The 24,059-nt window shown below is 41.8% G+C and overlaps 1 protein-coding gene across 7 annotated transcripts in view; it reads left to right on the top strand.

The window, feature by feature from the left end:
- Window positions 1-873: 873 nt before the first annotated feature.
- Window positions 874-24,059, top strand: part of CCNT2 (cyclin T2) — a 27,666-nt gene continuing 4,480 nt past the window's right edge. For 2 of the 7 annotated variants that reach the window (XM_009567658.2, XM_054070765.1), the window contains exons 1-9: window positions 874-1,121; window positions 2,265-2,346; window positions 10,710-10,838; window positions 11,912-11,972; window positions 13,060-13,122; window positions 19,513-19,558; window positions 20,875-21,038; window positions 23,508-23,578; window positions 23,806-24,059. The exon at window positions 23,806-24,059 is cut by the window's right edge. In XM_009567658.2, the coding sequence (XP_009565953.2) occupies window positions 913-1,121; window positions 2,265-2,346; window positions 10,710-10,838; window positions 11,912-11,972; window positions 13,060-13,122; window positions 19,513-19,558; window positions 20,875-21,038; window positions 23,508-23,578; window positions 23,806-24,059 (1,079 nt within the window). In that variant the 5' untranslated portion in view covers window positions 874-912. Of the gene's footprint in view, window positions 1,122-1,198; window positions 1,859-2,264; window positions 2,347-10,709; window positions 10,839-11,911; window positions 11,973-13,059; window positions 13,146-16,196; window positions 16,654-18,635; window positions 18,744-19,512; window positions 19,875-20,874; window positions 21,039-23,507; window positions 23,579-23,805 lie in introns of those variants that run through there. The other 5 variants (XM_054070766.1, XR_008450588.1, XM_054070769.1 and 2 more) reach the window with 5 other exon arrangements.

The following is a 24,059-nucleotide window of genomic DNA, read 5'->3' as shown; positions in this document are numbered from 1 at the left end:
GCCCTTGTAAGTCCACCACCAGGCAATGTCCCTAGGTACAACAGCTGCCCGTCTTTTAAATGCCTACAGGGATGGGGCCTCAACCAACTCCCTGGGTAGCCTCTGCTATTGTCTTGAGAACCCTTTCAGTAAAGAAACTCATAGAATCATAGAATGGTTTGGGCTGGAAGGGACTTCAAAGCCCATCCAGTTCCAGCCCCCCTGCCATGGGCAGGGACACCTCCCACTGGATCAGGCTGCTCAAGGCCCCATCCGCCTGGCCTTGAACCCCTCCAGGGATGGGGCAGCCACACCTTCCCTGGGCAACCTGTGCCAGGGCCTCACTGCTCTCTTGGTGAAGAAATCCCTCCTTATGTCTAGTCTAGATCTGCCCCTCTCCAGTTTATACCCATTGCCCCATGTCCTATCACTACATGCCCTTGTAAACAGCCCTTCCAGGTATTGATCTCGGAGACCTTTTCCCACCTTAACGACTCTATGAAAGGCAGGTCCTGCCTGACCAACCTGCTTAGCGGATGAGTGCTTTGCCCAGGAGTTTGCTAGCCCAGCACCAAACACGGCGTTAGGGGCACCTATCACAGCCACGGCGTTTCTCTCTCATAGCAGCTACAAACACATCAAGCCCCGCTCCGCCCTCTCCTCACAGGCAGCGGGCGCCACCCTTCCTCCGCGGCCTCGGCCACTCTCGCCACGCCCCCACCCACCTCTATGGTTGAGCGCGCATACGCGCGGGCCCACAGTTCTCGCGAGATTAGAGAGGGAGGAAGGCGGGACCCTAAGTTCTCGCGAGATCTGCCCTGCAGATGAGCGTGGTCGGCAGTTCTCGCGAGATCTTCGCGGGAGGCAGGTGAGGCCGACAGTTCTCGCGAGATCGGGGCTGTGGCGGTGCCGGCGCGCGGGGGCGGCGGCGTCATGGCGGCGGTGGGCTCAGGCGCGGGCTCCTCGGCGCGGGGCGGCGGCTCCTCGGCCTCATCGGCGTCGCCGTCATCGCGCTGGTTCTTCAGCCGCGAGCAGCTGGAGAACACGCCGTCGCGGCGCTGCGGCGTGGAGGCCGACAAGGAGCTCTCGTACCGGCAGCAGGCCGCCAACCTCATCCAGGACATGGGGCAGCGCCTCAACGTGTATCCGAGCGGGGTGGGGGGCCGGGAGCCCCAGTGGGAGAGCCCAAGATCCCGAGGGACGGGGCCCAGGGGCCTGGCGGGAGCCCGCGGGGCCGTCCTCTTTGTGGGCGGCTGGGCCGGGGTGCGGGGCCTCGGCTGAGCTGCAGGCGCCCCTGGGGGATCTCGGCCCGTGCGGGGTCCTTTTCCTCGGAACCGGCGTCTCCTCCTTAGCCGTCCGGTAGTTTGGTTAAAAAAATAGATCCTGATACAAAGAGTAGTTATTGTTACAAAATGTGGAATACTTTTATTTAAGGTAGTGTTAAGTTCATACGAGTAATTGTATTTCTGAAAGTTAGTCAGTGTCCCTCTGATAGCATGGGGGTTTTTATAGTATTTTTTTAATAGCGTGTTTTTTTCAAGTAGTGTTTTCCCAGACACTCTTACATCTTGTTTTCAATGTGATCTGTGCCGAGCAGGTGTGTTTTTCTATAATTGCCTCTGTTTGAATCTTTCCCTATCTCAAATACAAGGTCAGACAGAAAGCTGGAGCCAGCTCCAAATTAGCAAGAGATTTGACTGTTGCGAAGTTCATAATAACATTGAAATTAGTCCTCGGAAAGTAGTAGAATATGTGTAAGACTTCTGGGACAATTTATGCACATGCATGTAAGTGGGAAATGTATTCTGTCCCCAGCTGTTGTCTCGCTGCACACAATTGATGGAGATCAACGCCTTCATTTTGCCCAGCCCTGATTAAAGTGTCCTCACTCATCAAAACTCCAAAATGAATCTTTGGACGGTTTATTTGCTGGCATTTTCAGTATCAGTCAGAGTAGGGCTGAAACAGCAAAGCCACAGCTGAAGTGCTTGAATTGGATCTAAAAAAAAAGTGCCTGAGACAGGAGCACAGCGTGTGTCACCCACTGAGGAGTCATCATCCAGCGGGTGGGATGGGGCAGGGATTTCCACATTGCCTGTGAAGTAGATAGGAAAGATACCTATTTCGTATCAGCTCAGTGCATGTTCACGTTTCTGTCTGGAGTGTTATGATGGTGATTGATTTCAGCTGAAGGGAGCATGTTGAAAGCAGTAATTGATGTAGAAAGCCTGTCCCTTGTAAACTGTTTTCTGAATATGTAGTGTTTCCTTAATTTAATCTCCCAGATCTCAGCTGACGATAAATACTGCAATTGTTTACATGCACAGATTTTATATGCATCATTCCTTCACGAAATTTAACCGAAATGTAAGTATGATTCCTATGCGGTAAGAATATGCCTATGATTTGGGCAGTCTGACTGACAAGGGTTATATTCCTTTGCTGGAGTCTAAAGTTTGGTCTGTTTATAAGAATTCTGCCTTCTTATCAGTGGTTTAGAAGCAATAATGGTATTTCTTTTCTACTGTTTTAACTCGTGGCTATTAGATTTTGTCTTGCACCGTTGAAATAAAATAAGCACCATCAGCAAATGCATTTCAGATGTGTGAAGAATGCATTTAGGCATTTGGAACCTGGCTGGTGCTCATGTGCTGGAGTTTGAAAGGCTGATATGTAGGAACACATGTTTTTCTTAATGAAGTCAGTTTTAATGCTAGCATGGTGTGTCTGAATCGTAGTGTGTTTATGTGTGTATCTGTATGGATTGTGTATCCGTTCTTACAAAGCAGTGTAAGTTTGTTCATCTAGTCTTAAGCAGCTCGATGATAAGGCATATTAGACAAGGAAGATCTTTAAATCTAATGAGAAAATGTTGGATCTCTTGTTTCCACTGATTAACTGAGTGCGCTTAATCTGAGAACAGAACATGTTATGAAGAACCAAAGCTTTCTTCAAAAATACTCTATAATTGAGTGAATTTCTGACGGTTATGGAACTGGAGAACCCAACCTGAAAACGTTAATCCTTTTTCGTGTCCAGTGTTGGATACAATAGTTAGAAAACCAGAATATAATATTGGGGATATTCTTGTGTTTAAAAAAATAGTTTTCATCAATATTTGACGCTAAATTTGTGAGAACAGTCAATAATGGCGATATATCACCAAGTGAGACTGTGAGAGGTGTTACGATCTAGACTGGAGCAGACGCTGGTCTGCCAAGGGGTAGAATCTTGCAAACCTCGCACTTTCTGAAATTTGGGCAGGTACACAGTGGGTTATGGTGCTAGCAGCTCTTTTGTCTGGCACGAATATGTTTGTCATTGTTGGCTTAGCAAATGGGCATCTTATTTGTTTGGCAAATGATACGCGTCAGTTTGTAATACATTTCAAAACTGTATTTAATTATTTTTGTGCTAAATCTGAGATAAAGTCAAACTCACAGCAAGCTTGTTACTAAAGCTGTTACAGGTCTTCGTAATAAAAGCTTACGTGTTGAAGTACAAGTGGGTATAAGCCTGAAACACTTTAACTGCAAGAAATATATAATGCAGATTTTGATTGTATAGTGATAGAGGGCTGTGTATTGAATGGATAGACACATAAATCAAAACGTACTTCCTAAAACAGTTTTCTGGTTTTAGAGCAAGACTAGCACACATGAGAATTAAATTCTTGTGAGCTTTGTGGTGAAATATGCCCTTTGAAAATGTTTCTGTAGTATATTGAGTGAAGGCAGGAAAGCTCTTGTTCCAGCCTTCTTCCCTCCACATAGTTGCCCATATAGCAGTAGCTGTAGCCAGTGGGAAAGGAGCTGGAGAGACACCCAAAGCTTGCTGTGACTCTGGATGGTTTGTGGACTTGATCAGCTGGGCATAGCTACTTGGAATGGAGAGGTTGCTCTGTGGAGAGCTACTGTAGTGGGGGCTTGTGTTGCAGGCATCGTCTGCTGTCATCTGGTAATCTAAGGATAGATTTAAGTAGCAAGGAGCTTTAGCTGTTGTGTTTAGGTTTTCACCAGACACACTAGATGCATGTTAGTATTTGGATGTTTGAAAACTTGTTATGAAATAGGTGTCTCAAGTTATGTCTGTAAATCTTAAAATTCACAAGGAAGGGAAATATTGTAAAATTAGTTCTCAGGTAGTAGTAACTAAAAAGTTAAAGGAAAACGCACTGCAAGTTAGCACTTAGTAATACTGACTCCTGCTGAATTACTTCCTGTAGCTCCTAATGAGCGTAGGGCCAGACAGCAGCTTTGTATGTGTGCTGATGGGCAAATGCATTTTCTTACTTATTTTCCTATAGGGTAAATGGGGTTGTCTCAGAGGGAGTGAGAGTTGCTTTTCAAGTACTCCCCAAACCATCTGGCATGTTCTCTGTAGAGAAAGCAAAACCAAGGACTGTAATGAATAGTTAATATCAAATATCCAGAGTACTTGGCAAGCTAAAAAATGTAATGCTATTTATCTGCTGCAGGAAGAAATTAACCCTTTGAAATTAAAAGGAAGTTGCTGTCAGTCTTGAGGCAAAGACCTAGCTAAAATTGTCTGCAGTGTATGGAGTCCATCTCTAACATTTCATTGTTGCATGCACGTAGTGATGTATATCTGTGGCAAGAATGAACCTGAAGGCTGGGGCTGGAAAATTAGACAGTCAGAAGGCCATATGATCTCCAGCTGAAAACATGTAGCCTTTGTTTTCTTGCTTTGTTGGCAAGTTGATGGTTTTAGTCAAGTACTAAACACTTGCGTAGTTATGGTCATTTATAATTGCTGGGTTATACAAATACACCTGTATGGCTTACGTATACATGACATGCACTTCATTGTTAATGAACAGGTCTTCTAGCACAAGCTTATTTACTGAATAGCTGTTGTCTTAGTTCTGGTCATTTTTTCATCAGTATAAGTTGCTGCTAAACAGTTTTGCAGGTTTTCAAGATTTTGAGTCAGCTGTGAGTAGGGAACACGGTTCCCAACAGCATCTACAATCTGTAGAGCCAGAGGGATGGCATATATGAGTTAATGTAGACTTGGTTCGTTTTGAATGTATTGTTTACTGCTCTAATGACCAAATAACCCTATTTTTGCAGTTACTGTAGGCTAGCAAGTCACTTGTGATTATCTATGAATGATATACATTTAGCTACGTATATATTTAGGATATGGAACTCTTGCACCGGATCCAGAGGAGGCCATGGAGGTGATCATAGGGCTTGGAACACCTCTGCTGTGAGGACAGGCTGAGACATTTGAGGTTTTTCAGCACGGAGAAGAGAAGGCTCTGAGGATACTTTATAGTGGCCTTCCAGTACCTGAAGGGGCTGCAGGAAAGCTGGGGAGGCACTGTTTACAAGGGCATGGAGTGATAGGATGGGAGTGCAGGTGGCTTTAATTTGGAAGGGGCATGATTTAGATTAGAGAGGAAGAAATTCTTCACCTTGAGGGTGGTGAGGCACTGGCACAGCTTGCCCAGGGAAGTTGTGGCTGCCTCATCTCTGGAGGTGTTCAAGGCCAGATTCGATAGGCCTTAAGCAACCTGATCTGATGGGAGATATTGCTGCTCATGGCAGAGGTGTTGGAACTGGATGATCTTTAAGGTGCCTTCAAACTCAAATGATTCTGTGCATTGCAAAGAAGAAGTTGTTGGGGTTTTCGTGTTGCAATCAAAGCAGCTTGAGGCCTTGCAAGGTTGCTGTGCCCCAATAGCAGGGGGGAGACTTGCTTTACCAATTCTGGTGAATAGAACTGGATGCCCTGATTACTCATGTTCCCCAGCCACATATGACATCTGCTGTGGGTCTTCTCAGCAGCAGTACAAGTAATTTTCTCTGTTACTGTAGACCAGGGCACAGTAACTTTGGTTTGCTCTGTGTAGAGTTAGTCAGTGCTAACGTTGGCAAGGACTGGGACTGGCTTTTCTTAGAAAATAATAGCCTTGTTGTTAGCGATACTCTAAAATATCTTGAAAATTAATATTTGTCTGGAAATACTGTTTCTGTAGTACTTGGTGTGTTAGACATTATTATTTGGCAAGTACCTCTTTTAGAGGCTTATTATTAGTACCCTGTGATTTGAACAATAGAGAAGGGGGAAAAATCCTTGGTATGCTGGAAATAAGAGGCGAGGCATCCAGATAGTAGCTGTATTTTTAAATATAATCCTTAGAAATCCCATGTGGATGCCAGCCAGCCAGCTGAAAGTGTACTTGATGTCAAGTGTCTTTTTTGTGTGACCTAGAGTGGAACTTTGTAAAGTGTCTTAAGGAAGGCTGCAGGAGGAATTTTTCTCTCAAGTGCTAGGTAGGTGAGTTGTGTGGAGGAATTCTTTTTCGTTTGTTTCCCATTCCTCTGCATTCTCTTCCTGTCTCTTGTGCCCTGTCCAACTTGCAGTTTTAAAAAGTTGACTTTGCAGTTGATGCAGAGTTCTTAAAACTTTCATAATATGCGCAAAGCGTTAGCAAGGCTTTTGGGGGGCACTTCAGGTCTGTTTTCATTCTTTCAAGTTAATATCTTTGCTGTTTCTATGCCATGTGAGCTCCTGGTTGTAATAAAAAAGCCTTGCAACTCTGTTCCTAGTTGAAAAGCCCCTGTTGTAGACTGGAACCACTTCATGTGGTTAGCTGATTTGTATCAACTATAAAAACATACTTATATTGGTATTAAAGAGCCGGGGAGAAGTTCTCGGAAGACTGTGTGCCTTTTCCGAGGTTATTTCCAGTGTCTTCATTGTAGCAACACTATTTTAACGTCTTGTACTTTTTAAGTGAAAAAAGACTTCTGCTGCATTTACCAATATAACTTATGGCATAATGTGCTTGGACTGTCAGAATAAGGCTGTGTTAAGTTTTGGTGTTTCTCTTTCAGTGGGACTTGGTTTCTGAGAGTCTCAGCTGGTGTAAAAATGGGGTTTAGCTTCATAAATCATATGTGGTGTTCTGAACATATTTCTCCAAGTCTTAATACTTCATGTGGTAAATAGCTTATTTCATTTATTTTAAGACAAATGAAGATGTTTACATATTGGGAGCTTACAGCTTTATCTAGTCTGTCTTTAATGTTGCTTTTTTTGTTCTACTTTGCTTTTTCTGCCATTTTTGAGAATTGGAAATGAATGCAAGCATTTGAGTAACTTTGCCAGTTTTACACTTAGCAGGGTGTGTTGTCTTCACTGAAGATTGTGTGCATGCCAAGTCTGAAACTTTATCAAGAAGTCTTATTTTCCTGAGCAAATACCAAGGGAGACAAAAATACTGACCTGGTCTAAATTGGGAGTGAGAACCCTAGTCCTAAACAAGACAAAGACCTGAAATTCTTTGGCCAGGAGCCAAAGCTTCTGTTCTAAGGAAATAGATAATTGGGGTGTACATTTGACTTAAATCAATGTCCCGAAATGTGTTTTATATGTGATCTTGGGGATGAGGAATTGTGTGGAGACTTCGTGACCAGAACTGATTCTTTTCAGTAAATCAGAAGATACCCTGAAGTCAACATGGTGAAGAGGTGCTTTTCTTCAGTGAAGTAAAACTTGAATGCAGTCAGACATAGAATAACAGTGAGTGGGAGTTTGCTGATTTAATTGTGCAGTTATTGGTGGCTTGGTTTGAAGAAAATGTCCCTGTGAAATGTAAATATTTACAATCTTGATAACTGTTGGAAGTTGATATTTCAGAAAGGTGAATTGTGAAAACGCTCTGTGTGTGTATGTAACTATACCCACAAACTACGTAGAAAGAGAGCTTGTGTTAGGATATGTTTGAAGTACACACGTACACAAAGTTAGAAAAACTGTAAAGTCTGTATGTAAGTACTTGGGGATGAGCATGTGGTGCTTGGTGGGGATGGTACAGCTAGAGAGAGGGGAGAGCTGCAGGGAGCAACAGTTTCTTGCTCACAGGCATTGTCTTTGTTCTTCAGCCGAGCAGTAAGGCACTGCTATTTGTTACTCACTGAAAATTGGTTTAGTTTAAATTTGTAAAAAAAGGGAAAGAAGGAGCAGGGGGATTTTGTGATGCAAGAGGTGTGGAAAGGATCTTCTGATTGTTTTCTGTTGCAGCATCTTGCCCTCTTCCATCCTGTTTCTGATTCTGTACACTTTATGACTTGACCTTTCTTCCTCAGTGACCTCACTATGTTAAGTCTTAGGTTTCAGTCCATGGTGGTCAACCTCATTATGTCCTTTGTCCTAATGAAAAAAACCAAACACCTGAAACAGTTCTGGTCTCTCTAGTGTCTTCATTAATTCCTCCTCCTTTCTGTCCAGTGTCATCTTGTCAAACTTCTTTCTTCATAACTCTGATTCTTAAACATTCCCAGTTTCCTTGTTTCTCTGTTGTTCCTGCCTCTCTGACTTCCTGGCCCCATCCGCTAATCTGGCTTTTCCCAGAAGCTCAGGATTGTTTGAGAATATAATCTTTCCTCCTAGGCTGGCCCTGGTGTGGAAGGTGCTCGCCTCAGACACCTCACTTCAGCCTGCTCTAAATCGCTGAAGCACACTGGGGAGAAGTTGCCACAGGGCTTGTATGGATAAAACAACTATAGACAGGAGAGGTTTGTCTGGGTTTGTGCATCACTTGGCAGGAGCAGAGTTTGTCTGCTCTGTAAAATACCTTTAGACAGTGTGTCTGTGTTGGGTTATCCATGTGTGTGCCACTGTGCATCTTCTGGCACTTCAGAGCTGTTGATACTTTCAGCTTTCTGAACTCCAAAAAGTCTTTCCTTCACATTTAGTGTTCAAAAGTTTATCTCCCAGTTTAAGTGATGTATATTTCAAGTAGTATGCCCGTAGGAAGAGGAATTTCTTCCAGAATTTCAAATCTTTACTTGAAGCAGTGTGCAGAGGAACTCCTCAGAAACCATCAGAAGTCTGAAATGCCAGTGTTAACGTGGCTTTGTTCAGCAGCACCTGGCTTCAGGTTTTTGTTTCACTTGTTTGTAAGGCTTATGTTACCAGCTTCTTGAAAATAAAGTAGTTCTTTTGTCTCCACAGTGGAAGAATTTACTCCTTGTGACTTGTTTTGGGTGGTCTGGAATTTTTAGAATACTAGATTTCTGTATTTGTTCATTTCTGTGACCTCAAAGGATATCACCTTCCTAGGGTGTCAGTTTTCCACAAGTCTGCCAGCTTGCAAGTTTTACTGAAGATCCAAGTGGACATTTCAAAGGGATTTAAGAAGGGGAAAAAATCTTCTCTCAATACTTTTGAAAGCTCCTGAAACGTGATAGGTAATCACTTAGGTACTGAATTCCAATTACTTTGGTGCAGTTTTTTTATATATTCCAGACCTTTGTACCAACTTTTTCATCTTGGCATAACAAATGGCTGCTTGCTGACTGAAAAAAAAACTTCAAAAACCAACCATCACTTTAAAGAGGGAACGTGGCTGCTGTTTGGTTTATTCAGTCTAGCTCACCTGGTTGTGGAATGGGAAATGCAATACCTGCACTCCTTGCACCATGCATCAATTAAGTACTCAACAAGCAGCTATTGTGGTCTCTGAATAAATGCTTTATACTGATGTAATTTTAACCAATTTCTCTGCTGCTGTCTATGTGAAGATTTTTGCTGTCAGTTCCTGTTTAATGTGGACAACTTGTGCCTACAAAGAGGACCATGGTTCTTTTGAGATGTTTACAGCTAGCCATGTTCTGTATGTATATACATCATTCTAGCTGATAGCCAGGCATCAGAACTCTACTTCATACTGAACAGAATCACAGAATGATTTCGGTTGGAAAAGACTTTTAAGATTGAGTCCAACCATCAATCCAGCCCTGCTAAGTCCACCACTAGACCATGTACAACATTGACTCATATTTTAAACAACTGCAGGGATGGTGATTCAATTACCTCCTTTGGCAGCCTCTTCCAATGCTTGACAACTCTTTCAGTACAGAAATTCCTAATATCCAACCTAAGTCTCCCCTGGCATGACTTGAGGCCATTTCCCCTTGTCCTGTCACTGGCTACCAGGGAGGAGAGATCAACCCTGACCACACCAAAACTACTTTCAGGTAGTTGTAGAGAGCGATAAGGTCTCCTTTCAGTTTCCTTTTCTCCAGGTGAATGGTGAATGGGAGCTTTGCTACCAGGTTATGACACCTAAAGTTTTATGAAAATTCTCATTTTTAAATGTAATTTGTAGTCTTTGCGACTTTTTGGTGTAACTGGTGTTTTGTGAACCCTCCAGATACTGCTGGGTGTATAGTAAAGTTTCTAAGAGTACAGTTTTACTTATACAACCTATGTTTATATGACAAGCTGTTTTTATTCGTGTTTCTGGAGTTTCTTGCTCTTTTGGATAATCAAATGATCGCAGAGCTTATGATCAGCTGTTTTGACTTTGAAAAGGTGATGTAATAGCTCACTACTGTGCAAGAGATTGGAACTTTCTTGAGAAGTGTTAAACTGGATACAGCCTGTTCTAGTGTGACTAAAGTGGGACCAAATCTGTGTGTTTTCTGTTGAATTAGAATGTTTGACCTCGGACATCTTTCTCACAAATGTAACTTAACATTTATGCTTTCCCTTCTCTGTGCTGCTGAGAGGATTAAGTTGGTTACAAAATAGAACACGACTGATTACTTTTTGTTGCCTTGCTTGATTTCAGATCTGTTTAAAAAAACTCACATAAACAAATCCAACTTCTTAAACCTTTTCTATTTACCAGTTTAGACTTCCGATAAAAATTCTTGTAAAAAAATTAAAATATACGGGTTTTTTTTCTGCAGATAATATCTCCTACAGCGTTGTTTTTGGCTGCAAAAGTGGAAGAACAGCCACGGAAACTTGAACACGTTATTAAAGTAGCACACGCCTGTCTTCATCCTCCAGAGCCACAACTGGATACAAAGAGTGATGTAGGTGGAAGTGATGGTTTTAGAAACAACCAGATGACGCTTCATTTAATGAGCTCTTGCATTGTCTTGACTGGATTGTTTACGAACTAGAAAAATAATTTGGTTTTACACTATTGTAGTCCTTGTATTACTTTGTATTTAACTTAAAGACTGAAATATTTGTGTTGGGAAATTGGAAAAGATTGTTCCATCTTCAGCTTGCCTTAGTTTTAAAACTTTTGCTTGTATAGTAGGAGACTAGACTAGATGTTAAATAAGAGGTTCTATGCATGGTCCCATAAGTTACACAGTTTGTGCACAGAGGTGTTCAGAACACCTTTCTTGGCCAGAGGCTTGCTGTGCACCCTTGTCTATATTCCACTTTAAAGGACGCAATACAGTTGTTAACTTGCTATATATTTTCTTCCATTCATTTGCCAAAGTTTCTACAGCTTCCACTTACTCTATAGTACACATTTTCTTTCTTGAGACGAGTCTTCCTGAAACCAAACATATCAGGAAGTATGGTGGAAATGTGCCAGAGTTGTTCTGCTTGAAGGTCAGGCTGAGCTAGTTACACCCTGCTGGACCGCAGCTGACATATATGACTATTTGAGCGCCTTTGCTATGCTCCCAGTTTTTGGAATGACTCATGGAGGTATATATATATGTGTGTGTGTGTGTGTGTGCATTGGAGCCCACGAGCTTAAGCTAGGCAATCTGAGTATCTCCAACTGTATTTTAAAGTACTGATAAAGTGTATAACCTGCTTAGAGATATTTGAGTTGACTTGCACTGGCAAGCCTTTGTAATTCTTCTCCCCAAAACACTTTGCTGGAATAGGTTATATGAGACCCAGACTAGGTAAATCTGACTGAAAGGTGGTTAGGCTGATAGGATTGAATGTGCGGTAACACTTGTGTTGGTAGAAGGAAGTATTACCCCAGCGAAGTCTTCAGAGTTGTCAGTTCTGACTGGCCTGGGTAGTGGTCCCTACCTGTGTTGCTTATACCGGTATTCACATAGGAAGTGCATGATTGAAGTTTTGAGATAGCAGATAGCTATGTCTTGACCTGTTTGCTTATTTGTTTCAGGCATACCTTCAGCAAGCCCAAGAGCTGGTTATACTTGAAACAGTAATGCTTCAAACTTTAGGTATGTCCTTCTAATCATATTCTGTGCAGCCAGCTTACTGTGAAGAAGTAATGGGACCCAAGTAACTGATTTTTGATGTGCTGTTGGTTACTAGAATTTTACTATTTTGGTATACGATTTCTGAGCTGTGAGTTTAGTTCATGTCAGCAGTATTATGTTCACTTTGGAGAAAAAAAAGGCATATCTACACTTCTGATGTTTCTGACAGTTTGGTGGGGTGGAAATGTGTTCCCTTCCAAGTAGATTTTACACTAAAGTAGTAACTACATTGATATCTCTTTGTATAAGGTAATGTCAGTTATACTTGGTTAGCTGGGAGGAGATTTATACGAAGTGTTCTTCCTCACTTTGCTTTTCAATAGGAGCACTTCCTGTACTTGAGCAGGGTTACTACCTCTCAATGTCACAAGTTGTGGTGTAACCATTTAATGGATTCAGGTGATTACAAAACTTGAAATTAAATGATCTGATAAGAAACTCTTCTGATTTTAAAGTAACAGAGACAATTACAGCCAGCAGACCTGAGAACAGACTCAGAGATTCTTAAATACTTCCTTGAATATATTGTTTAAGACAAAAAAAAAAAGCTAAGAGGAGTGACCTAGTTCTTAAAATAGTGTCATAAACAAAGAAAGGTTTCTTAAGTCACTAACCTACAAATTGACTTAATGTGTCATGTCACACATTAATAATCTTAATAATCTGGCATGTTTAAATGCCAGAAATCAATGAATGCAGTGCATATATACATGTGTATCACAGTGTGTCTGTAATACAGCCTTTACTGACTTCAGTGCACTAGAAACTGTTCAGGTATGTTCAAAAACACAGCAAGTTCCCAAATGTGTACATTGTTAGGATTTTTGATTACAGAAGAAATGTTTCAGTAATTGATCTGGAAATGGCCATATCATCTCCATTCAAATGTATGAAAATCCACAGAATGAAAGGCAGTGAAATAGCATTACATGACCTCCTGTGCAAAGGTTTAGCAAGCATTCTAGGTCTATGGGAGAAGGAAGGGGGTTTGGTTTTCTGACGAACAAGTGGAAATGTACAGTTCTAAAACATATTCTTAACTCCTCAGGTTTTGAGATTACCATTGAACATCCTCACACAGATGTTGTGAAATGTACGCAATTAGTGAGAGGTCAGTGACTTTTAACCACTTCCGTAAGTCCTTTTCTACCTTTCTAGTAAAATTTGAAAGTGATGTTATTTGTCTAATATAATATTCGTTGACTATAGTACCCAAAGAGTTTGTTTAAGGCTAATTACTAAAAGCTTCACCTTAACCTTTAGAGTCTGATAAAGAGTCCGGTTCTCTGTCCTTCGTGATTTTTTTGCTTAGTAGCAAAAAAATTTGATTTTAATAATGTGTGTTCTATGTTTTCTCAAGTGACAGAATGAGTTAGTAGTGGAGAACTGAGTAGCCAGCTGTGTGGCATTATTCTGGATTGATTGCTTTCACTCTGAAGTAGTTTTACCAAGTGAAGTTTAGTCTGTGTATTGGTGGATGGCTAATGGTAGCTTTCTGCCTAGCAAATCTTTTTAGATAATGAACTGAGGGATAAAGAAAGGGTATAGCAGGTCTGCTATCGCATGTAAGTACTTCAAGATGTGACTGACTCTTTTTTTCTGGAGCAGGGTTTATGTACTTCTTTTGGGTGGTAGCACAGAACCCCAAAACTTTTGTTAAACAATCATCTCCTCTAACTTGTGTGTGGCTTGTCTGTGTGACTCTAGCTAGAAACCTGGTTTGTTCTGTAATATATTTTTGTTGACTTTTGGCACACCTTCTTCAATTCTTAAATTGGTTTCCTTTGATGCCTTAAAAAAAGCAAAAAAAATCCTCTCATAAGATGGAGAATGAAAAAAAAATTGGGAACCAGTTGTAAAAGAAGCTTTTCACTTAATTATTTTCCTTAATTAAAAAGTATTTGGAAATTAGTAGAATATTGTTGTTAGTCTTTAGTCATAGCTGCTTTTGCACTTAAAAAAATACAAAGTGCTTAAAATTTTTGGTTTTTTCTCTGTAAAACATAGGAAAGATTGGTGCAACTTGATCAAGTTAACTGGATCTCTTTTGTAGTATCTCTAGAATTAAAAGCGTTTCTTTGAAGGAAAAGTTTCTCTCATTTTTAAGTAGCTTGCTAGTGTAGTGTCTTCAGAGTTTGATTCTGAATACCACTGGTGCTGTGTGTAACTTCCTTGCACATAAAGAAGCTTTTTTGCTGTTCTTGCTGTAAGAGAATGGGTTTTTGCTTTCTGTCCAGATTTGATTGTGCCTCGGTGCCTAAGTGTAATTGAACTTAACACCTCAGTAGTCTGCATCAGCAGCTCTGTAGGGTTTTGCTTTGGATTTTCTTAGCTGTTGATCAGTATAAATGTGAGCATTTATTTCTCTGTTTTGTGTGAGCCCCCACACTTCTGCTCAGTATCTGGGGCTCTGGGGAGGGATGGCAGGTGGCAGTGTTGTAGCTGCATCAGGATTTCCACATCAGCAGGTGCATTTGACTTGAGCCTACAAGAAGAGAGGTGAACTGCTACACAAACTTTTAACTTCTTTAGTCAAGGGTGGACACCACTATTAAGAGCTCAGCTTTTTCCTTTGTTTTGGGTACTGGCAATATCCATGTATTGAAAGTGCATGACACTGTCTAAATTTGACATTTTAAAGATAGTATTTAACATCAGCACAGTTTAACAAAATAATTAGAATCCAATATTATACCAAGTCTTGAAATCTGAAGACTAATGAGGGATGAAAATCTGTGTACCTCAAGGACTGGTACAAAGTGAGTGCAGTATGCCTGATGCTTGGAAACCTCCCAGGAGCAGGTGTGCTCCTTACTGTGTGTGCATACAAATGGAATTCTTATCAGCATACACCCTGCCTAGGGGTCGGATGGGCTATGAAACGTAAATACAAACAAAATAACCCCAGAACTAGTTAATCCATATATTAAAAACATTGAGCATGAAATCTGTAGTCATGCATGCCATCGGGTGGGGATGCCCCCTCCCTGGCAGTATTCAAGGCTAGGCTGGATGGGGCCTTGAGGAACCTGGTCTGCTGGGAGGTGTTCCTGCCCATGGCACAGGGGTTCCACTGCTGTGGAACATCAGTCTTACATATGGAGTGAATGAAGAGATCAGCTTTGAGGCACAGTGATGTATCTTCAAAGATACAGTGGTATGATTTTAGTTCTCTTCCTCTTAACATTTGTTTATTGGATGGTGTGTTGTTTTAATATGAGTAGGTGCAACTCTTAGATATCAAGTCTCAAAGCTTTCCAAATACATAAAAGACTTGTCTGTGTTAAGCCTTTAGTGCTAAAAGGGTTGACCAAGAAGTTAAAGAAATGCAAGGTTGATGCATCCGGTTCTGGTAACGTGTCATCTTGTACAACAAACACTATTTCAGGAGGCAAAGATATACCTTTTTTATTAAAGGTGATTAACTTATTCAAGACTATTGTGCTTAAAACCTTCAACTGTTTGTTTGTGGGGAGAAGGAAGGGAGGGAGGAGTATAATGTTGCTCACTATTTAAATATCAAAAGAGAGGCAACAAAGTTAGCTGAGGTTTCCAAGTGTATTCAGGTTTTGGCTTAGCATGTGGCACTGAATTGCCACCTGGTGAGAAGATGCCCTGGTCCCTCAGACTTTTTCTGGCTTAATTTAGTTAAGTGGCTAAGAGGATGTCTGAGTCTGTATTTCACTTTTTGTTTTCTTCCATCTGGGGCAATATGTTCCATGCTGTCACTGTTAGCGGGGTGAATCTGTAAGCCACCCCCTCTAAAAACAAAGTGAAAAAACAATTAAGTTCTGTTGGTGATGCTCAAAAGATTCAGCCAAGCCTTTTGTCGGAAGACTGGCTAGTCTAGTCATGGCATACCAGAATCAACTGCTGGAAGCCAAAGCTGAACTAGTTAAGTGAGAATTAGTGCAAATAAACATAATTGCTTCAACATAGAACTAAAGAGAAAGTTGAATTCTTCATCTCTAAGATTGAAAGCCTTTCTGAAAGTAGTATTAGACAGCAGAGATCGTTGTAGGTAAGGGGTGACTGATGGCTACGTAATGACTTACAGTGTTCAGAGACTCATAGTTTCATGAAATTGCTCCGGCTTTATGGTTTGGTCAGTATGGTAGACAAGGAAAATGGTGTAGGCTCAGTCTGTTTTCTGCACCATTCTTCCTCAGTGTCAAGAGACTGAGAAGAGAAGACAGGACCATCATTCCTTAGGATCCCACAGGTCTAAGGAATCTGGAGGCAGTGGATCTGTGAAGGCCTGGCAGCAAACTTCAGTGCCCGTTCCAAGGATGCTTCAGTACCGAAGAGAGAAGAAACAAAAGAAAAACCAACACCAAGAATTGTTTGCTGGTGTCAGACTGCCCTGCTGGCTTGAATGCGAGCTGAATGATCAGCAGTGGAACTGCCCCAGTGCTGAAGCTGTAGCAGTGTGACGTGGTCCTCTTAGGCTCTGGTGCAAAATCAGTCTGTTCCCTGCCTGCTTCTGGTGGAACTGGAAGGGGAACAATCTGTATCCTCAATCTCCATCTTGAGAACCCTTCAGTCATTCCTTTTTCTGTCTTGGCATAGAGCCTTCTTTTGGAACTGAAGATTGGATCCCAAGGATTTCTAGGATTGTTCTCGCTCCTCTACAAGTTATCAGGTATCTTGAACACCCATGATCCTTAGTAATCTCTTTTGGAAACTGCGCTGTCAAATTCTTCAGACGTACCATAGTATCTGTGTGCACAGCTGCCATTGATTAAACTGGGCTGATAGAGACAAGGTGGCAGAAGAGGAGATGCATCTGACTGAATCTACTTTTTCAGAGGGTATTCTGAAGAGGAAAATTTAAATCTCCATGTACTGAGTGGTGTGGAAAGATCTTAAACACTAGTTGTACTCCAGCACTGCTATGGGCAGCTTTCACATTCTGAACTTCCACCTCGAGCTGCTCCCAAGGTTTAAAAGTCTTTCAAGAAAGCAAAGCCACCAGAACTGCTCAGACCTGAATGCCTGCACCGTGGCCTCCTCCAGCCCTTTCCAAATATAACAGGCGTCCATCAGCAAAGCTGCATTCAGAGCCTGTGGCTTTTTCCCTTTTGCCCAGAAGGATTTCAGCAAGCTTCCCCTCTTCCTATACTGACTGGCTTACCTGCAATCTCCTCGTTCCAGAGAATGCTTACATGTGTTATCAGGGTCCTGGGCGTGACTGGCTACTGCCCCCCTAAGGGGGACTTGCATTCACGTTTTCATGAGTATCACAAGATCCAAGATAACCTAGTGTGGAAGGAAAGACTGATATCTTGGAATTGTACCAGCTGAACTGTGTGGCTTGCAGTTGGGAAATTTTTGGAGACGTAGCCCTTTGGAAGGTGTATTGGTGTATTTGGTCCTGTTTCAAAATCTTATTAGTGTTTCACTAATCCCCTGCCTTGTGGTTGCTTCTGGGGAAGTGAGGCAGAGTGGGGGTTTCTAAATCATTTCTGGAGAGTAAAATACAAAACTCATCATTAATGCCTGGCATCCTAGTCAGCAGTCTGCGACTTGTGAGGTGTTTTAACCTCTGTTTCAAGATTATTTTAATGTGGGGATGCGCTTTCCACCACTGTAAAGGGAATAACACCCCAAAATATAGGAACTATATTTTGTTACCTTTAATTTTAGTGATGTATTCTACTAAACCAAAGCTGTCTTAAATGTGAAAGAAGCATCGGGGACACTTGTTTTCAGTTGAGCCTCATGTTACCAAAGGCTTTAGCTGTGAGCTGAAATTACTTACTGATTTTGGCAGTGATGATTATTTAGCTGTAGATGAATTGAAACAGATTGTACTGCTTGTAGTGTAGGTAAGGTGTTTAGCGCATTCGTTTTTGGTTGAGGCTAAAATGTGTGTTACAAGATGTGATTCTTTTCTTGCAGGTATATGTTTTGATTTACTCAACTTTCAAGATGATGTTAAATAGAAATTTTCTGGCATCTGCTTTTCTTCCTTGTTCAGAAGGGATGTGTCAGAGTAGAGGTGCTTCTGGGTCTGGTCCCTTAATTCAAGTGTGTTAACTTTACAGAATGTAGAAGTCATTGAAGATCCTTTAAACATTACTTTACAAAATGAAAAGCAAGACATAAATTTCAGTCTTATTCAGCCGTTCTGTGTTTTCATTTGTTTTGCTATGATAGTCTCGTTTTACTTTTGTGGTAATATGCATTATGGGGTTTTGATGGGGTTTTGATGGGAGGGAGAGGAAAAGGTTGAACTCCATGGTTAACTGGCGTGCAATTATCATTATAGTTTACACACCAACTATTACAGTATGGTACTAATATATTGTCAGTTCACCTTTTGATTATTATTGATTAGTAGAATTTTTGTGTAGGAACGGTTCCTGTTACCTTGCTGCTTCCATATTCTTGTCAGGTCACTGCACTGCCGGGCTGCATAGCATAAAGACAAATCTGATTCATACTCCTTGGCAATCGTTAGTTGAGTTAAAGTTGAATTAAATCACCTATTAAGTATGCTTTTTAACATTGCATTTTAAAAGCTGTTGTGGTCTTTCTTAAGCATTGTAGAAAGATGATTATTAAAATAAAAGTTTAATACTATTCCCTTTGACGTGAAATTCAACAATACACTTTCTGCAGGTAGCACTGATTTCAAGTGATAGTGTCAAAGTAAGAATTCAATGAAGGCTGCATTCAATCTCCAGTTAACCCCCTTGTGCCCAGCTATCCCATTATATGCATGTTACAGTAAGTTCTCTTACCTGAGTGAGGAGCGTTGGGGTGTCACTGGTCGGGGTCAGTGCTGGACGGCTCTAACAGCCCAAGCCCTTAGCTTCGCGGTTCTGGCACGTTGCAGTCTTGTGTGGATTTTGCCTGACTGTAACTAAAAGGAAGTTGTTTATTTCCTATCAAAGCTTTGCCATAGGTTTAACAAATGTGGAACAAAATGTTTAGTACAGTGCTCTTAATTAGAGGGAGCAGAAAACTCATTTAATCTTTTTACTATCTAGCTTGGGAGCTTGCTGTGTTGTAGGGCTTGGGGAGAGAGAAGCGGTTGGTTTGGGGAGGTGGTGGGCAGGGGTGGGGATGTTCTACTGTCCTGCCATGCTCCTCTCCAGCAGCAGAACTTGCGCTGTGCTGCGAATTGGCTTTTCCTGACTGCCTTACTGCAGTCCGAGGTTATGTCAGGGACCATCTGCAAATCAGGGAGGGGAAGCAGCTACTCATAGAAGAAAGCAGGCTCGTGTGAGGCGTTTGCAGTGTCAGTAAAGGGCAACTGCCCTGTGGGTTGTGCAGTGGGAGGGTCAGTGAACGGAATGACTGAACCGTCTCCGGTTACCGAATGTAATGAGTTCTTCTGTATCTTGGAAAAGATTGTTTTAAAGGCTAGTTAGCTAAATTCAGATCCCATCTGTGGAAGTAGTGCTGCTTCTTGATGATAAAATTGCTGTAGTTTTGGAATGAACCTGACAAGTCGATGCAGAGACTTAACCTCTCTGTTTCTCTTTTTTTACAGCAAGCAAGGATTTGGCACAGACATCCTATTTCATGGCTACCAACAGGTTGTTATCCTGAACCTCTTTGTTGCACTGTTGTAGCACACTATAGCTTCCTTTACTGCAGGGCCCCTGACACGTGTCTTACCCTTGTTGCAGCGGGAGACTGGGCCATCTCCAGTGGTGGTACCTTCCCGCCTGCAGTGCGGTGTATTGTACAAGGGCCTGATGGCACAGAGGGGTTAAATGCACAATGAGAAGTGTAGTGGTGCTTTCTGATGACATTTTCTCGATTGTGAGTGCATAAGTCTAAAATTGGTAGCCTGAATAGCAGCTAAAGATTACAAAGAGCTAAACTTAACCTAGAAATTCGAGCATCTTGGTAAGTACAAAACTATTTTTAGTTTACACTTGTAGTTAATGGCAGTTTTCTCTTAACTTTAAATATATTGAATCCAATCTTAACTTATAAAACTAGTGGGCCTAAGCTGATTTCAGCCAGCTGATTTGTCTTTTCAAATAGACCAGTAGTAATCCAATGTGCTTCCTTTTAGAAGCAGCTCTTTAATATAGAGTTTTAGAACTTAAGTACTTACGTGAATTTCAAATCCTAGGATTCCAAATGGCAATTGTGTGTACATAGCCTGTTGCAGAAGGATGGAATTTGAGACCAGACATTAGCTTTGATTTCTTGATGACTTCAATTTACTTCTTGCAAAACAACTTTGAGCTTTATTTAATAGGATTACATTATGTGTAGATAGTTTTTTAGTGGTTGTCTGCTGGTTATTAGAATTCTTCCAAATAAAAATTTCCTGGTGGTTCCTTGATGGACCATGTTCTGTATTTGAAACAACTGTTAAGACAGGCTGTGATAAAGCAGTGAAACTGAATAGCTGTCTCTGCGCTGCTGCCAGCTGGAAGCTGGAGGCAAGTTCACAAATACTACCAATCTAGGCCAAGTGCAAGCTAAGCCCACAAGTGCTTCACTTGGCAGCTGGAACTGTTGTGTTAAATTCCTTCTGATGGTCTCATTCAGAGACTACATGCTTTTTACTGTAGAAATCTAATTTACTATATTATGCTTTTTTTTAGTACTTCAGTACAGTAGAATAACTGGTACATTTATTTACTGTTCATCTCATTTTATATAGCAAAAGCAAATTGAACTTTTCTATCAGATAACTGCCCTGCCCTTTGTTGTCTTAGGGCAGTAAGGCATCTTACCAAAGTAATCAGAAAAAATTTTCCATGAACAAATGTTTAACTGCTCTTGCTTGAGAAGTTCTCTTATTCTATCTGTTAATGGTTGATTTTTTTGGGGTTTTCTGTTTTCCATGTTTGATTTCCTTTGGGTCCTCATTATGAAATTTATGCGGCAGTCTTCACCTTACGACATTCTGCCTTCAGTACAAGCCCACGGTGATAGCGTGTGTGTGCATTCACTTGGCCTGCAAGTGGTCCAACTGGGAGATCCCAGTGTCGACTGACGGAAAACACTGGTGGGAATATGTAGATCCTTCGGTTACTCTAGAATTATTGGATGGTAAGTACTGCTGCCTTTTCACGGGCTTTATTAATGTAAAAATGGGAGCATAGGATAGTAAGACCATAGCTTTATGCCTAAATTTAGGTCTCACTGACTTCACATACCAGATCCTTGGGTGAGAGAGGAGTAGAGGAGAGGTGAGAACTTTGGAAGACTAAGTTCAATTTGAGACCCCTTTCATTTCTATGGGCTGGAGCATCCACATAGCTGTTGCAGGTGCAGGTTAGAATATTGCGTTCCAGACCCAGGAAAGAGATGGAGATCTGCCAGTGCAAGTCCATGCAGTTCCGATCATTTTATGTACGTCACTGGTCCAAGTTTATGGTTTCCCTGTCATTGAGACAGCAGTTTTTAAATACAGCAACTGTATAAACAAGTTTATGGAGGTAATCTGTATTAACAGTTTGGGATAGCTTGTGATACCTCAAACTGCAGTAAAATGTTTTCTCTTGTGAAGTGGCGTCTTTCCAGAAGAAAGCATGTACCTAGAAGACCAGATGCCTGGAAGTTTGTCTTTTGAAATAGTTATTACAGTGGAGCCTGAGTTTAAGATGGTACTGCTGTGGAGGTGGTAGCTTCTGGTGCTTTCAGATCTCTGGCTGCTTCCGGGGCTTTCAGGTCTGTGTTGGACTTTGCTGTTAAGACCAAAACATATGTTTCAGAGCAGTGGTGGAGGCCTCCAGGCTTGATGTGTCCTACTGCAGCTCCCCATGGACTGCTGAGCTTTTCTTTCTTAATGGCAGTATTATTTTGTTTCAAAGTGGAAACTTGAGTAGCCGTCCTGTGAAGCACGGAGACAGACTGAGCTTGGAATTGCAAGTTCAAACGTCTGTGCCATAGTAGGCTTCTTGAAGTTGTCGCTGTAGTTTCAAATACCGCTCTGCCCTCCTTCTCATCTGGCCGTTGGCTTTGCATTTTTCGATCGTGTTGATTTTTATCATGCATTGAGTTGATTTGTACAGTCTCACACCATGTAGGCTGAGTGTGCTGCGAGCTCAGGGTGAACGCTGCTTAATTGTACAAGCATTTCTGGAGCTGGTGTGGGTAATCGACTGGGGCGGACCAGAATGCTGAGGCAATTTTGCACTTGGGAGCAGCTTAGCTTATAACTTGGGAGTTCTGGACAAGCCAGTTCTTCCAGACCTGTGAGAGATCTACTTCTGCATTCAGATTCTGACTGTACCTTATTATTTTTAGCTTGTGAGTAAAATTAAATTTCACTGGAAAGTATTTTTGTGTGCAGCTGACAAGCAGAGACACACCTGCATTTCCTTGTGGGCAGGCTAATTGCAGGGATCTCTGTTGTTTTGACCCAGCCAGCTGCTTTGCCTCCAACACAAATTAATCAAAACCTGTTGTCCAAAACAGGTGCCTCAAAGGGTGAGATGGTTTATATTTCCTTCAGAGGTATTGTTGTTTGGTCCTGAAGCTTGGTGGCGTGACTGAAACATTAGACCTTTATGCCTTAAAGGAAACTTAACTTCACACTCGTATTGAGCTCAGGCAGTCCCTGTCTGTTATTGTAGGAACTGCTGTGAGTACAGATCTCTAGAAATTTTTGGTGTAAGAAACCTAGATTCTGCAAGAAAGAAAAATCTTAAGTTCAAACCTTGTCCCAGTTTAGCCCCTCCAGCCAGCAGCTAAGCAACGGGCAGTAATACCTTCCCCTCCTTTTCCCTGCAGTCATGAAGGGGAATCGGGAGAGGAAGGGAAGACTTGAAGGCTGAAATAGAAAATGGATTTAATAAAAACTAACATTAATACTAATAATCACATATGTAAACTGAATGTCAGACTGCTCAGCCAGTTGCTGGGTGGCCGATGGCACGCCCTGCCAGCACAGCGATTTCAGCTGGTGCCGTCGTGAAAACCAGGACTGTAATCTGAGCAGCAGCTGAACTCTGAGCAACATGGCGAGCAGGTCTTTGAGGGACGACAGACATTGAGAAGGGCTGTCCCAAGAGTGCCTCGCTTATACAGGGAGCATGATGTTTACAGTGTGGAATAGCCTTTGGTGAGTTTGGGTCAGCTGTCTGAGATCCAATCCTCCCAGCATCTGAAGCTGCGAAAGTCCTTGGATTCCATGAAACAGCATTCCATGGCTGACCACAGCACTCAGTCAGAATGTCTCATCACTGTTCCTCTCACAGAACTTGAAATACTTTAGCTACTGAAAAGTGCAGTGACTTGGAAATGTACAGTCCTGAGGAGAGAATTGGTTCTGTCCCAGCTGAATTTTTCGGATGCATGTCCTGGTCAGAACTCTGTTGGAATGAAATACTGTAGCTTTTTTTGTTCAACACTTGTCTAACAAAATTCTTTATTAAATATAAGTTCAAATCGTGTGCAGCCTGTAGTGACTGCTGCAAAAGCTGTGTACTGTTAGTCTACAGAAATGGTTAAAGTTTCACCTGCTCGTTACAGACTCAGATGTAAGAAATGGCTTTGGTTTTTTTTTCCACCCAGAGCTAACTCATGAGTTTCTGCAGATACTGGAGAAAACGCCTAGCAGGCTCAAGAGAATTAGAAATTGGCGGGTAAGAAATTTTCCTATAACAGTGTTTAGCAAAATGAGGTGAATTAGGAGAACTGTGAACCAAGGGAAAAAGTTTAGTTGTATCTGATTTGCTCTTTATTCCTGCAGCGGGGTTGGGAGGGGGTGAAACCTTGAGTCAGCTCTTATCCTCCCCTTCGAGCTAAATTAGACCGTACTGTGCAAGTGTTCTAAAGCTGGCTATTTTCTTGCTTCTTTCCTTTTGCTTAGGCTAATCAGGCTGCTAAGAAACCTAAAAGCGATGGACAGGTATCTGAGAACTCGCTTCTTGGTTCGTCTTTGGTGCAGAATTCCATTTTAGTGGATACAGTTAGCGGTGTAGCTGCAAACGCAAGTTTCCAAAAACCGTCAACGTCGTTTCCTGCACCGGTACCTCTGACCTCAGGAAGTCTTTCCGTTCCAGACAGTCACGCACCTGAAAATCTGGCAATACTAGCTACAGGGATGCCAAATACCTCATACAG

This window comes from Cuculus canorus, chromosome 6, assembly GCF_017976375.1.
Source record: "Cuculus canorus isolate bCucCan1 chromosome 6, bCucCan1.pri, whole genome shotgun sequence".
Classification (NCBI taxonomy): Eukaryota; Metazoa; Chordata; class Aves; order Cuculiformes; family Cuculidae; genus Cuculus; species Cuculus canorus.
Note: the sequence above shows the minus strand (reverse complement) of the source record. Positions and strands in the feature narration are given on the sequence as shown.